The sequence below is a fragment of the Carassius gibelio genome, chromosome A1 (assembly GCF_023724105.1).
Source record: "Carassius gibelio isolate Cgi1373 ecotype wild population from Czech Republic chromosome A1, carGib1.2-hapl.c, whole genome shotgun sequence".
NCBI classification, from domain to species: domain Eukaryota; kingdom Metazoa; phylum Chordata; class Actinopteri; order Cypriniformes; family Cyprinidae; genus Carassius; species Carassius gibelio.
Window position 1 is genome coordinate 26,915,428 of NC_068371.1, and position 15,984 is coordinate 26,931,411.

At 36.1% G+C, this 15,984-nt stretch overlaps 3 protein-coding genes across 7 annotated transcripts in view; 1 reads left to right on the forward strand and 2 right to left on the reverse strand.

The window, feature by feature from the left end:
* Positions 1-4,510: 4,510 nt before the first annotated feature.
* LOC128017174 (mediator of RNA polymerase II transcription subunit 19-B) lies at positions 4,511-7,464 on the reverse strand. Of its 2 annotated transcripts, none has more exons than XM_052602437.1 (6): positions 7,151-7,464; positions 6,297-6,419; positions 5,813-5,946; positions 5,552-5,648; positions 5,378-5,460; positions 4,511-4,883 (listed from the first exon to the last, which is right to left on the reverse strand). In XM_052602437.1, exons 1-6 carry the CDS (start codon positions 7,362-7,364, stop codon positions 4,818-4,820), a joined length of 717 nt encoding a protein of 238 aa, XP_052458397.1. In that variant the 5' UTR covers positions 7,365-7,464; the 3' UTR covers positions 4,511-4,817. The 2 variants fall into 2 exon arrangements, with proteins under 2 accessions (XP_052458397.1, XP_052458388.1); XM_052602428.1 differs by having other exon boundaries at positions 5,378-5,472; positions 7,151-7,463.
* Positions 7,465-7,837: 373 nt separating this feature from the next.
* On the forward strand, positions 7,838-12,337 carry LOC128017166 (thioredoxin-related transmembrane protein 2-B). Its single transcript, XM_052602418.1, has 8 exons — positions 7,838-8,137; positions 8,613-8,673; positions 9,043-9,156; positions 9,627-9,703; positions 10,171-10,277; positions 10,503-10,568; positions 10,670-10,799; positions 11,202-12,337. Exons 1-8 carry the CDS (start codon positions 7,949-7,951, stop codon positions 11,382-11,384), a joined length of 927 nt encoding a protein of 308 aa, XP_052458378.1. The 5' UTR covers positions 7,838-7,948; the 3' UTR covers positions 11,385-12,337.
* A 784-nt stretch (positions 12,338-13,121) lies between these two features.
* LOC128017122 (palmitoyltransferase ZDHHC5-A) overlaps positions 13,122-15,984 on the reverse strand; it is a 32,359-nt gene continuing 29,496 nt past the window's right edge. For 3 of the 4 annotated variants that reach the window (XM_052602354.1, XM_052602362.1, XM_052602345.1), the window contains exon 12: positions 13,122-14,689. In XM_052602354.1, coding sequence (XP_052458314.1) covers positions 14,476-14,689 — 214 coding nt within the window. In that variant the 3' untranslated portion in view covers positions 13,122-14,475. The remainder of the gene's footprint in view (positions 14,690-15,984) is intronic. The other variant, XR_008184371.1, reaches the window with a different exon arrangement.

Below are 15,984 nucleotides of genomic sequence, written 5' to 3' on the forward strand. Positions count from 1 at the left end.
TGTGTGTGTGTGTGTGTATTTATGCATTGAAATATAATTATATGTATAATTATATATAATTTACTCATGTTCAAGAAACATCTTAAGACTCATCTTTTTTGCCAGCACTTAACCAACAAATACTAGGACTTTTCGTCTTTCATATATAAAAAAAAAAAAGAAAAAAAAAAAAAAAACCTCTGGCTATGTGTTCTGTACTATACTAACTGAGACTTGTCATGTCACTTGTATACTGCTGTTGTTCTCTTGTTGGTTTGATTGCTTCTATTGTTCTCACTTGTAAGCCACTTTGGATAAAAGCGTCTGCTAAATGATTAATGATTAAATGTAAATGTAAATTATATATCACATAATAAATATAATTACATATTAAACTAAAATTAAAAACTAAAAATAAATCCTATAACATTTATGTCTTTATTTCATGTGATACATATATAATTATATATAAAACAAATAAATAAAATAATATAAATCAATTAATTAATTTATTTATTTGTTTTTGTATATAATTTATTTGATAAACTACATGAAAACGGTTATGTATAATAATTATGATGAAATAAAATAATATCATAAAATGATGCATTTATTTATTGACGTACTTTTGAATCAGTAGCACGCACCCACATCGCTGATGTTGTGTGGCTGAGGGTTGTTTCCAACTTTAAGCTCATACTGCTCTCTAGTGGCAATAGACAAACGTTACAGTTTGAATACATTAGTATGTTAATTTATGATTCTTTTCTCCATGATTGATTTTCTCAGTTGCCAAATATGTTTGGAGATGTGCGGTCTACGATTCTTTCCTCCTCGGCTGTCACTTTCCCAGGAGACAAGGTAGAGATTTATTTAAAAACATACAACAAACACTGTGATCAACACCGATGCAAAGTATTCGGACAAATGCTTTTGTCTTACAGTGCGGCAAATGAACATGACTCTTTCTGTCTTGTCCTCTAGCTGATCTACGATGTGGGCGTCTCTTTTTCTGTTATATTCTGGTTATGGGCAGCGTCTTCCTCAGCTGCTTTATTAATAGGACAGGAGAATCTTTTCCTGACCCTGAGGATGTCAGATACACGTAAATGCTAAATACACTATAAGTCCAAAAATATCACAACATGCACTGTACTTATTATTTTTAACATTTAATTTCAAAACGATATGTAATAAAATAATACTTATTTAGCAAGGGCGGATTAAGTTAAGCAAATTTGACAAGTAAAGACTTTTATAATATCACAAAAGATTTCTATTTCAAACAAAAGCTGTTCTTTTGAACGTTCAATCCATGAGAATATCCCAAAAATATTATGCAGCACAACTGTTTTCGACATTGATAACAATATGAAATGTTTCTTGAGTTGCACATCAGCATACAGTTAGAGTGATTTCTGTAGGATCATGTGATACTGAAGACAGGAGTAAAGAAAACAGTTACAGTTAAATTCTCATATTTCACAATATTTACTGCATTTTTTTATCAAATAAATGCAGTCTTGGTGAGTGTAGGAGACTTTTTAAATAATAAAAAATCTAACAAAGCCCAAACTTTTTTAACAGCAATATCAGAAGAACATAACAATACAAATAGACAGTGTTACACAATATATACACAAATAGCTGTGTCTATTATTGTAAAACTGTACATGAATTTTTTGTTTCTCTTTATTTCATAGTATAGTTGTGAAGTGGAGAGGTGAAGCGATGGACCATAAGATGACTGAAGAAAGTTCATTCACTCAGGACACTCCTAAAGAGCAAGAGGTGACCAAAAACCCAGCCTCCAGTGATGGAGCAGCTGCACAGAGCCAGGGCAGCTGTCACAATCACACTGTCTTGAACGATTGTGAATCTGATCATAAATAACTATTGATATTATCAATGTTTTCGGGTTAGCAGGATCCCGTCCCTTCTACAGTTCTGTGTGCTCACCTATTTTCCTGTGGAGCATCATCAGCATGGCGATGACCCAGCTCCGTCTCATTTTTTTCATGGGTGCCATGAATAAGATCCTAAGTTCCTGGTTACCCATGGTGACCCTAATCGTGAGCATCAGCCAAACCTTTCAATCTTTCATTTGTTTTTAATGAAATTGAAACATGTGAAAAGAAACATATGCTCTTTTAAATGTGTTTTGGTAACTTTGCTCCAGAACAGATGGGTAAATGTAATCAGCACAAGCTTACAGGCGTTTGCTGTAGTTTTGCAGAAGCATGTGTTTGTGGTGGGTGTTTGTAGGTGGGTAGTAAAGATGCTCCCTTAAATTGGCTTTATATTGCATTATTTTCACCACCGGTTTGTGTCTGTTTTAGTCTCAGAGGAGTTAGTGAAGGCGGCAGAAGAGAAAGGTAAGAGAGTCATGTTATTTTCACGAAACCAATATACACCGATTTTGGTTTTGTAACAACCAGTGGCCTTAAAAATTATTTGGACACTTATAACACACTTAAAGGGAAAGTTCTCCCTAATATTCTGTCATTATTTGCTCACCCTCAAGTTGTTCCAATCCTGAACAACTTTCTTCTATTGAACACAAACCGTTTTTCTCCATTTTGGAGAATGCTGGTAACCAAACAGTTGACGGTAGCTATTGACTTACATAGTATGGAGAAAGAAAAAAATATATATGGAAGACAGTGGCTACCGTCCACTTTTTGGTTACAAACGTTCTTCAAAATATCCAATTGTGTGTTCAACAGAACAATTGGAGGGTGAGTGAATGATTACGCTTTTGTTTTTGGGTGAACTACCCTTTCAGTATATCATGTGACATTGCATTAGATGACAAAATGTCAAACCAAGGATTATTATGTTTAATATGTTGATGTCTAATAGTGTGTATCAGTACGATATCAAGATTAAATGGCAACATGATTCTGGAAAGTGCTGGAATAGTGAATGGTTCCGAAGATAAATGGAGGTCTCACGGGTTTGGAACAACATGAGGGTAAGTTATTAATGACATAAAGGGATAGTTCACCCAAAAATCTAAATTAAGTCAATTTATTTGTATATTTTTAAATAAAAAGTTGGCTGTGTGTAATATTTGCTTTTCATTCTATCCTTAAACTATTTATTTGTATATTTAGCTATCCAACTAATCACTTTGGCAGAGGGGCCAATACATTTAGTATTGAGATGAATGTTAATAATAGACCAGATTTATGAATTATGGTATCATGGCACTTCATAAACTCGGCTTCATGTTCAGTCACTGTAAAGACTTGACGAATATAAAACAGTGTTAAAAAACAAGCAAATGTGCAATTTGAAGCATCAGTCAAGACTTAGACTGCGTGATTGGGCAGGATCTATTTTCATGGCTTTTCTTAACAACCAGAAAAACATTATGCAATGACCTACAATATATAGTTTGGAGTTTTCTTCGTTGTTATTGCATTGACAATTTGAAATGTCCATTATAATGGTAGTTAAATATGACCAAACTTTTTCTCGTCAAGCACCTCCTGTCTCGTCACTTTTGTTAAAATCAGTATGAAATCAAAATGTGCTTTATTTACTTTCTTTAAAAAAAAAAAAAAAGTGTTATTGTGCACAATTTATCATTGCACATTATACCAAAGACAATCATTTTGTGTTCATAATCATTTATCAAATGTTGATCTAACTTGCTGAGATACTAAGGCTCTGTGCCGGAGGTTTCAGGAGAGTAGCTCACGATTAACTGAGAACTCTGATTCTACAATGTTATGATCTTCATTGTGTATGTGCGGGACACAGACACGTTCAAATTCATTAGTATGCATAGCCAAAACATTTTTCAGTAATGCTCACAATTTATGGAATGCAGAGAATGCAACATTTTTATGTACAGGTAAACCCAATCCCAAGACTCAGGGCAGCGTGAAATGCTCACTTTTCCTTGCCATTTGAATTTTAAAACCTTAACTTTAAGATTGTTTTGTCATCCCTCTCTCACAAAATTTGATGTACCGTATTTTCCGGGCTATAAGTCATACTTTTTTTCATAGTTTGGCTGATCCTGCGACTTATAGTCAGGTGCGACTTATTTATCAAAATTAATTTGACATGAACCAAGAGAAATGAACTAAGAGACAAGAACCAAGAGTAAACATTACCGTCTACAGCCGCCAGAGGGCGCTCTATGCTGCTCACTGCTCCTGTAGTCTACACTGAAAACACAGAGCGCGCTCTCACGGCTGGAGACGGTGATGTTTTCTCTTGGTTCTTGGTTCTAAATAAATGCGACTTATAGTCCAGTGCGACTTATCTTTTTTTCCTCGTCATGACGTATTATTGGACTAAAGCGACTTATACTCAGGTGCGACTTATAGTCCGAAGAATACGGTAAATGCAGCTTTATATTACAAACGGTATTGCAGAAGCCAGTTTTACACTTTATTCTTGCTTTCAGAAGTGCTGTTCTGTATGTTACAGAACTGATTTTTCAACATAATGGTGCTTGTACTGAGCTCATGTCTGTAAACATGCTTGAAGGAATAAAATCTAATAAATTCAAAGATTTTCTCACAAATCAGCCATTTCTTAGCTGATTATTTATTTGTAAAAAAAAGAAATACGAGTCTAAAAAAAGTTCATGATCATTCATCACACTCATAAATAGACATAGAGGCACTTAGACACTTACAAATACAACAGATGTGATGTTTACCAGGTGTTCTGGTACATTACATAATGATATACTCTCACACATATATACACACATCTGCCATCTGAATCACTGTAACATTAAATCTGTGACGTCCCAGAAAAGGCCCAATTATCCAGCTTGTGTTTTCATCGAGTTTTTCCTGCCACCGAGGCAGTTCTCATCTCAAGCTGCTGCTGCTGGGCTGAGCCCCAGTCATGCCTGGCTGATCAGGGCTACGGCGATTCTGCAAATGTAGAAATAACAATAACTGTATACATTTTACTGTATTTGTATCAGTGATATCAGGTGTACTATTTACCGGAAATTTGTTTTTCTAAATCTATGATAATGTATAAAACAAATGAAAAATAAATACTCTACAGTGAAAAGCTTTACAGTCAGTGTGACTTTAAAAGAATACTTTTTATTTACAGTCAAAAGTGACAGTAAAGACAGCAGTTCAGCATATTATTAGAATGATTTCTGAAGGATCACGTGACACTGAAGACTGAAGTAATGATGCTGAAAATGCAGCTGTGCCATCATACATATAAACAACATATTTTAAAATAGAAAATATTTACTTTAAATTGTAATAATATTTCACAATGTTTTTACTGTATTTTGATCAAATAATTGCAGCCTGTGAGCATAAGAAACATAGAAACCTACTGACCCCAAACTTTTAAACGATAGCGTAGAAGAATTAATGTGTAATCGGTAATAACTCCAATTTACCTTCTTCTTCTTCTTATCTTTCTTCTTTTTCTTTCTGTCCGGGTCGTCGTCCTTCTTTTTCTTCTTCTTCTTATGGTCTGAATCTGACGGCGTTTCTGTGGTGAAGATGTGAGATTGAGAGTTAAGATTTAAAGCATACGTTGATTTCTTTGCGTGCTTGTGTTTGACCGTCACCTGGTGGTAATGGATCCTGAGGCCGATGATGTTTATGCTTGTGCTTGTTCTTCTTCTTCTGTGGTTGAATATGCATCAGTCTGTACTGCTCTGGTAACTTTGTCAGGACAGAGATAGTCACATAAATCATGCATGCAAAACAACAACAAACATCTGACAAAGCAGGGGCAGCATCAGTTACACTTGCCTCCCTAAAAGGCGATCCTTCTTTTGTCTCTCTCATGCGCGCACACACACACACACACACACACACACACTTACAGGGCCAGTGTGTAGCCTGAAGCCAGTCAGCATAGCCCCAGAGAGAGGACTGAATGAGTTGTTGCACACTGGTGGCTTCTCAATGAGAGATCGCATAGAGCTGTTGTCCTGAATGCTTGGGCTGTCGATCATTCCTGGAGTACAGAAGGATCAAACACAGTGTACTTTCAATACAGGTATAATGGGCACATTTTTTTTTTGTGTGCACAAGGCTTAAAGGGATAAATCACCAAAAAAGGAAATTAAAGAATGTTTGTAATCAAAATTGACTTCCAGAATATTATTATACTATAGAAGCCAATTGCTACCGTCAACTTGGTTACCCACATTCTTCAAAATATCTTCTTTTGTATTCAAAAGAACAAAGAAACAAGTAAAGGGTGCGTAAAAAATGACAGAATTTTCATTTTTAGGTTTACTACACATTTAAGATTCTAGAACCGCTGTCAAATCGGCAGTGAAAGGTAAAAGTATGCATACACACCAGGAAGCTCAGGGAGGAAGTTGCTGAGTTTCTCCTTCACCTTCTTCCCACAGAACTTGTTATAAGCGTGCTCCAGGTTGTAGTGTGTGATGAGATTTGTGTCTCCCGTCAGCTCATTCTCCACTGTGAAGAAGACATGAGAGGGTTAACAGGTCCACGAAGGTGACCAAAACAGCTCTTTTAACTCTAAAATAACCCTCTTCCAAAATTTAACACGGTAACTATAGTTTCTCAATCTTTTTGACTCCAAGGCTAATGTTTCCTCTGGTACATCTGCTGTAATGAATGACAATGTTTTGTTTTCAAAAGTTTATCACAGATTACAAGTATCAAACAAAAATTTTAATTAATTATATATTTTATTTAGTTATAAATGTAACATTTTCTTTACGGATCTCACTCTTTTCAATCAATACATAGGAACGGTGTGTAATGCATATTTAATATACAAATGGTCAAATAATTGTAAGACTTTCATTAATATTTATTAAATTATGCCAAGTGACCAGGTTAACAATCACAGCACAAAATACAATGCATATTGTTAATAAAAACAACCTGTATTTATTTATTTTTAGTTTTTGAATAACTGTGATGCTGTAATTGGGTAATCTTAGTAATGTCTTACATGATGTGACATATATTGTATGCCATGGTCTGGTTTTGTGGTCACCAGGATAAAGTAAAGTACCATGGTTATTTGGACATAGTACCATGGTATTCTCATGTAAATTCCTGGGTACATACTATACAAGCACTCAAGAATGACACCGACTCTGACGCAGCGCTTTATTATACATTATTACGACAAAATCAATAATATCCTTAATATTAGATACAAAAGAGGAGCTCACTGGGCAGTTCTTGCAGCATGTAGAAGGGCTCGTTCATCGCGGCGGGTTTTCTGATCGGACCCCCTTCATCCACCATCTGATGAGGGAAACACATCGGACCCATGTTTTGGGATAACGTTACCCGAGACTTCCCAGATACACAGCCGAGCGCAGATGGCCCTGCTGGACCCTGTGAGTCAGGCTGACCATACAGCGAGGACAATATCTCTGTCATGACGACAAATTTACACTACGATCTTATTGTGTGGACGGTTGTCTTCGCTTTACTACCGCACGACTTCCCTGACGATGTTGACAATTGCTTCCGGTTGTTTGAAGAAATTTACCGTAATTTATCAAGTACTTGGTCGTATTTTGCACAGTTTCTAAATTTGACCAAACATGAGACGTACATTATGGGTTCTAAAAATGCATCATATGGTGTAACACTGTAATTTATTTACATAAATAATTATATAAGATGAGACAAATATGTAATGTTTGTTTATCACAAATTCATGTTAAAATCGTCGACGGAAGTTTATTTATTACGGTAAATGAAAAAAATGACATACTTCCTCTCGTCCTTCTCTTTATGTGACATCATGACCAATAAGCGACGTCGTTTCAGAGAAGTGACCAATCAACGGGCGTGTTTCAAAGAGGCGGGGCGAATTTTTCCTTCGTCCGCGGTGACCTCTGTCCCTTTAAATCCTTTAATTCATTTGCCGACGAATATTGTCTCGCACTGATGCAGACCCTGCTGTCTCGGATCACCTCAGCACTCATTCTCTAAAAGAAATAAAATAAAAACAAAGAATGGCTTTATTAACACCTCTCTTCGCGTTTCTGTATCATTTGCCGCAGGTTTACAAATGGCTCCTAAAGCCGTACTACATCGCCTCGTTATTTATGTCTGTCGCGTTCCTGCTTGTCCGCAAAACACCTGGGATCTGCGAACACCTTTCGACGCAGCGCGAGGACGGCAATTCATGCGATTTTGACTGGGTATGTATAAAGCAGACCTTTGGGGGGTTTAACAAATGTTTGCTGAATGATAACGGATACAGTTAACGGAGACTGGTCAGTGGCCAGCAGAATTTGGGGGTCGCTATTTAGCTGGCAATAATTTGGACTACCATGCATATAAATGATGCATGTGGAAATAAGAATTGGCAATGGTCCCACGTATGGTGCATCTGTGTCATTCACGGTTATATATATATATATATAAACATGGCACACAGTTTGGTCCAACAGCCTGAACAATACAGCAAAAACGGGCACTGTTAAATACACAATAATGTGTAAAAAAAGTATATTAAAACTTCTCTCTCTTTCTCTCTCTCTCTCTCTCTCTATATATATATATATATAATATCAATATAACACTATATGATTTTCGTTTTATATTATTAAGTGTCTTTACTATGCACTAACATTTAAATGAATGATAGCCTTTGTTCATTCACTTTTTTTTCAGAGAGAGGTGGAGATACTGATGTTCTTAAGCGCCATAGTCATGATGAAGAACAGAAGAGCAAGTAAGAGTTTCGCCCTCTTAAAATACTCTTTTTCTTCATATGCATAATTTTCTTTACAGCATTCGTTATTAACATTGAAACTTCAGCAGATAATCCTCATGTGTACTGAATCTGATGATGCTAAGGTTGGATTTGAAGGTTTTGTTTATACACTAAACGTTGGGGCACCTGTGAGTCTTTGTGCTCTCAGTGACGGTTGATGTTGTGTTTGTTGTTGAATCAGTTTCTCTTGTCATTCAGTGTTTCTGTTACCCTCTGTCCCCCTCCTCCAGCTTTGCGGTTCAACTCGACCCCTTTGCGTGTGGTTTTTTGAATCACAAAACAGTGCAATATGAAAATATGTTCTTTTTTTATATCTTTGCTCCCCAGTTACCATTGAGCAGCACTTGGGGAACATCATCCTCTTTAGTAAAGTAGCCAATGTGATTCTGTTCTTCAGACTGGACATACGTTTGGGGCTTCTCTACTTGACATTGTGTATTGGTCAGTATGTTTTTTTTATCTTTTCACAAGATTGCAAACAGTGATTCAATGGAAACATGTAACTGGAGTCCTCTTCCTTCGGAAGAACTCTATAGACTACAACCAGATATTAAGGAAATGTAGTAAAGGTTTATTATTGTTAACTAAATAAAAAAAAAAATAAACATTATCTGAAAAAAAAAAGCAAAAACTTTAAAATAATTTTATTTCAGCTAGTTGTCAAGGCAGCACTTCTCATTTCTGTTAAACTAAAATACTAAAATAAATAATAGTAGTAATAATAATAATAATAATAATAAAACTAAGACACATAGAAAAACATGACTATAAAAAATACAAAAAGTTGAACTAAAATTAAAACGAAAACTGAAAATATATCAATAAAGTCTAATTAAAATATGAACACAAACTATAATAGTATATAACTGATCCTTAAATGACACTGATGTTTTCTCTTCTCATTGATGCAGTTTTCCTGATGACCTGCAAACCCCCTCTCTACATGGGCCCTGAATACATCAAGTACTTCAGTGATAAAACCATTGATGTGAGTATGAGCTCATGTTAGCCAGTCTGCTTTAGAAACAAGCACTTGATGATTTGCACAGAATGGAAAAAGAAGAGCGGAACGATATGAAGAGAATGATTGGGGAGATGTATAGTAGAAGAGCACCAGTGATGGGGCGTCTCATGGCATACTAATGGCTGACTTAAAACATCAAAGGGAACTTGCCTGAGTGTGCTTGGCTTATTAGTAACAGCAATTCAAAGGCCATAAATGCTTATCCCTATTGCTGCCCAATATTCTTTGCAAATAAGCCTTTGGGTGTTTAAAAACAATCATTCATTCAAAGAGAGTTTTAAACCAATGGTAATATATGCTCAAACTTCAGCCACATTCATAGTTGAACTTTAACTTCAGCAGCCTGAGGGGAAGATCGTATTCAGGGATATGTTTGAAACTGTTCGGTTTATTCTAGTGAGTGCAGATGATCACTTTTCTTTTCTCTTTAGGACGAGTTGGAGAAGGATAACAGAGTGACCTGGATCGTGGAGTTTTTTGCTAACTGGTCACCAGAGTGTCAGTCTTTCGCCTCGGTTTACGCTGATCTGTCCTTGAAGTAAGTACACTGCTCTTCACTGTGGTTTAAAAGTAAAAATAAAAATAAAAATTCAGCAGACACATTCAGTTGATCAAAAGCGACAGTAAAACAATAATTTGTCTAAATATTTCCGTTTCATATATCTTACCGACCTCGATCTTTCGAGTGTTACATTCAGCTGCTCATCAGTTTCTGTGAATAGAAATATTCTGAATAGAAACAATTCACTTCTCTCTCACGCAGGTACAACTGTGCAGGGCTGAAATTCGGCAAGGTGGACATCGGTCGTTACAGCGAAGTATCCAAAAAGTAAATTCAGCTCTGCTGTGTCTCACTGTTTCTCTGAGCTAATTCCATCTGACTGGGACAATATGCAACGTTGTGTTCATTTGTTTTTTGTTTCCCTTCAGGTACAGGGTCAGCACTTCTCCGCTCTCGAAGCAGCTGCCCTCTCTGGTGCTCTTCCAGGGAGGAAAGGAAGTTATGAGGCGCCCTCAGGTGGACAAAAAGGGACGGGCAGTGTCCTGGACCTTCACAGAGGTATGGCTTAAAGGGATACTTCACCCAAAAATGACCATTAATTACTCACCCTTATGTCATTCCAAACCTGTAAAGCCGTCATTCATCTTCAAACCACACATGAAGTTATTTTTAATTTAATTCAAGAGCTTTCTTTTTTTTTTTTTTTCTGCATAGACGGCAACGTAACTGAAACGTTTTATTTTATGGCCCAAAAAAGTTACATCAAATATGACAAATTGGTGGTTCAACCTTAATTTAATGAAGCTATGAGAATATAATTATAATTATCCCTTTAATCAGACATTCAGAGTGACAAACTTTGTCAGAAACATCCTTCAAAAACTTCAGCGGTTTTTACTCTTTGTATACGTTTCTGTACTATACAGATAAATGTGGTGTGATTATTATTTTTGTTTCCAGGAAAACATCATCCGCGAGTTTAACCTCAACGAATTGTATCAGAAATCGAAAAAGCTTGACAAGACTAAAGGAGAGAAGTTCGAGAGGCCCGCTGAATCTGTGTTTGCCCCTGTGCCTGAAGAGGAGGAACCGGAGGCCGAGACCATCGCTGCGATGGACACAGAGAGCAAGAAGGACAAATAGAAAGAGCACTGGGGATCACTATGGGACTGGAGCGGAGTATGCAGAGAAAGAATCAACGGAATGATTGTGTTATTGTTTCTTTTTGTATAATGTATTAGTTAAGTGCAAAATCAGTCCAATAATATAGTAAATCCTTCTATTAATACATATTTAGATTTGATAATCATTGATATGCTGGACACAGTATGCACAGGCAAAACTGGTATTTGGGACATTGATATTCAATCTCTGTTTTAATTTAAACAAGTTAAACCATGAAACATTGGACATCTACCTCGAATATGGTTGATCATTGTGAAGTGATCATTAGTAAGGGGATATTTTGTGATGCATATGCATCACTATTGGGGAACAAACATTTTATCAGTTCTTTTTCTGTTCTACTGTTAATCTTCCCATTCCATCGTCACTCCTAGGATTTTTTTTTTGATATTTGTGAAATGTAGCTTGGTTGGGTAATGGTACCGACTACTAGACTGAATTCAGTGGTCCAAAAAGAGAGGGTCTTTTATGCCAAAAGTTCAGATTCAGTTACCTTGGACATTGAGACCCAGTTACACATTTCATTTTTAGAGAGAATATACTGCAGTATACTAAAGTCTTAAATGTTTTGTATATTAAATGTATTATTTTAATTTACTTTATGCCGAATGATATAAGCTTTTAACATTTATTTTTTATGTTAAACTGACAGGCACGGAAGAAAGCTGCAGGCAGTCTTCACGATTTAACCTTTTCTAGTCATTAAATTGACAGTTGGAAGCTTTTATTGTCAATTTGTTCATGTAGAAAACTGTCATTAATTCCCCCACAAAAAAAACAATATTGTTTTAGTTCCCTATCGAGTAAACAATTCTTGATTTTTCACTAATATTTGATGAATTGATGTCTGAAAGATGTGCTAAGTGCTTTGAGTGTTTTTTTGCCATTTCAATAAAACACTTTGTTCTTCACCTCCTGTTTTGTTGAAGTTGTGCATTTTATCGGTTTGCTCCAAATTTAGAGTAACCAAGCAGATGTTTGACAAATTATTGTGCTAATTTCAGCTGATCTAAATCACTCATTAAAGCATTATTCAATTAGCATTTGAAATTTGCACTTAAACAATCTACACATATTCTTCACAATGACATACCATGTGCAGTGGCTACCAAAAAAACCTTTTCTTGGTAGACCTTTCAGAACAATCTATACTAATTCAATAGTAACCACAGGTTCGTCACATTAATAGGCCGTTTCAAAACCATAAATGGACCAAGTACCAAATACATTCTTTCATAAACATGAAATTATTTATATACATTTATATAAATCTAAAAATGAAAAGCTTAATTTTAAGACTATTTAGATCTATCTATCTATCCATCTATCTCTCTCTCTCTCTCTCTCTCTATATATATATATATAAAAATGACAAGCTTACATAAAAGTATTCAAATGTAAAAACAACAAAAAAAAAAAAGTTATATATTGTCTTAGCATCAAAAAATTCTCTGAGCTGAGATTCATGAAACAAACAAGGGAGCACATCTAACATTTTCAGTATTTCTAGGTACACCAGGTTATTTTCCAATGCTGCAACAAATTAATGAATGTTTTGTCTACACTCACAACAGGGATTCACAGATTTGTTTTTGGACAGATTTTTTTTTTTGGGTGTGTGTAGTTTTCTGAAGATTTTGTCCATTAAAACAGGAGCAATGCATAAAGAGACAAATAAAGCCTTAAAAGCACAACTGATTTATAAAGAGTTTATTACCAATGCTCAAACACTCACGCACGCATACACATATTCACAACCATGTTCACTCACACTGAACTATACAGTACACATTCTTTTCGTTCTTTCCCTCTCCGCAGTCCATCTTTTGATCCAAAATATTCCATTTAAGTGTACTCATTGGCTTTTGTATCAGTCAGCAAATACATTCTGTCCCCTGATTGGCCAGCTCGGATCTAAATATTGATCAATACCCCTGACAAGACAGACGATGACTGAAATGAGTCACAATTTTCTCGAATGCAATAGGTAGGAACTGAATAATTAAAAATAAAAGGCTTTCACGGATTCATAATGACAGCTAACTTCCATTGATTGGTTCAACTGCTGTCCAATCAGAGGGCACTGAATTGGTTACCCAGCATTCTGTGGCATTGTGAACAGGAAGCTTCAAATCCTATATGGCTGGCTAGTCAAGGCCACCGGTGAGAATTGGCTCTCACATATTCATAAAAACAACAACAACAACAACAACATCCAAGAGGCAGCCAATCAATGTTTACTGTATAAAAATTGAAAAACGTCCCAGCTTGAGATGCATTTTTATGCTACGGTTAACCCTTTGATTACCGGCTGATCTCTCTGGCTAGAGTGGCCATTAGCTCTTTATCCCTCCGATTAGATAAAAGTCCACAGAGAACAAATATCAGCCTTTGTAGAAAAAAAAAATTTGATCTTATCAATAGTCATACAAAATAAGACTTTAAAAATTAAATAAAAACATCCTTGATTTTCCAAGGCCATTGCTCAGAAAACATTACTGAAAAGCACTTGAAAGGCTGCTGTCATTTAAATAATGCATTAGTCCTTTTTTTAATCTTTTCTAGCATATTGCTTCCCTGGTGCTGATTGGATACCGACACAACGTTGTCGCATGCCAATCACAGTGGTCTGAAATGGATACTGAATACCACAGGTCCCCTATTGTAAAATTTAATTCCACCCAATGAAAAAACAAGCAAACAATTACCGTTTTCTCTATACAGGACAATTTACACCTTTATGTTGGATAAAAATCTTTTTTTGTTATGTACTGAAATGTTTGGAAGGCAAACTGGTCCTTTACACCGATTCTGTGTTCCAGCTCCTTACTGGTGAGGAGTCCTGAAGTTCACTATGTCAGGGCTTGAACTGCTCCTCCTCCTCCTCCAAAAACTGCTGGTCATCATTACATCCGTTTTAAAAGATAACAGCAGAGGTCTGCTTCAATTTTGAAGAGAGGTTTTCAGATCTTTCCAGTAGGCACCAATAAATGTCCGCCCAACAGAGTGAAGAAAATAATTCCACGGCTCAGGACAGTGACTCGAGATCTCACACCGATATCTCGTAAGTGGTCCCACCAACACCCGTCACCTTCTTCACTCCGCCTCCAGGCTTGTGGGCGGGGCTCTGAGAAGAGCCAGCACTGGAATACGCCTGTCCTGGCCGAGTGGACACGCTGACAGGATTAGAGGGGGACAAGGGGGTGGAAAAAGGTTTTGGCTGCCCATTTGTCCGACTATACGACTTCATCTGAATCTCGTCCCTAAACCAGAAAAACAGAGAGAAAGATTTACATTAGTATAAACACTTGTACAGTACTTACAATACTGTTCAAAAGAATAGGGTCAAAGTGTAATATTATTATTTTTTAAAATAACACTAATATTATTAAAAGGATGCGTTTAATTGATCAAAAGTAAAAGTAAAGACAATGCTATGATTTATATTTCAAATATATTTTTTTTCTTTTTTAACTGCACTAAAAGACATTAAACAAAAATACATTAAAAGAATCCTGAAAAAAATGCATAATGGTTCCCACAAAAATATGAATCGGCGACTGTTAATAAGAAAATGTTTCTTGAGCACCAAATCTGCATTTTAAAATGACTTTTTAAGAATCATGTGACACAGAAAACTGGAGTAATGGCATATGAAAATTTAGCTTTGCCATCACAGGGATATTAAAATCGAAAACTAGTTATTAGATGAATTACTATTAGTTAAATAAATGCAGACAGACAAAAAAAAAAAAAAAAACACCCCAAACTTTAAAACAGCAGTGTGTGAGAGTAAAGGTATGATCTAGAGCTGAAGATCTTTGACCGAACCCGATGGGACCCGACGGGTTCAGGCTCTGGCTTGCGCTCCGGTTTGAGAGGTAAACGAGCGGTCATGTGATGTGTTTCGATTAACGCGAGAAAGATGCGAAAATGTATGCGGAGTAGTTGAAACGGAGGCTTGCCTCTGGCGATTACGTTTTGGTTGCACCAGCAACTAAAGCAAACTCTGAGGTGTGGAAAAGTTTTGACCATGCTTATAATGAGTATAATGAGTGAATAATGACGCACCATCAGTGAGCGCAGGAATCTTCAGTGGATTCAATCATATTATGTTAAAACATGTATAAATGACTCCTTCTTGACAAAAGGCAAAATAACTGTGTGCCCACATATGAATAATGTCGGGCTGTAAACGGGTTCGGGCTTTTAAAAAGCTGTCAATCAAAATGTACTTGTCGGGTTCGGGTCCTGTCGGGCCTAACTTTTATGGGCCGATTACAGATCTAGTATGAACCTGTAGAATGCATTTAAATAAAGCACAAAGGTCTACATGAAATGTGCTATTTTAGAGGAATGTCATGTGAAAGTTTAACTGTCAGCCAAAAACAGATTAAAGCATCACAATGTAACCAAAAGTACATCACAACAAAGAAGAAGGAATTACGATCTGATAACCAACAATGAAACACATCACATGATACATATTATTTCAAATTCCTGTTGCTATGACAAAAATGCATGGTATAGGTGTTAGTTAAAAAGCCTTCCAGAGCGG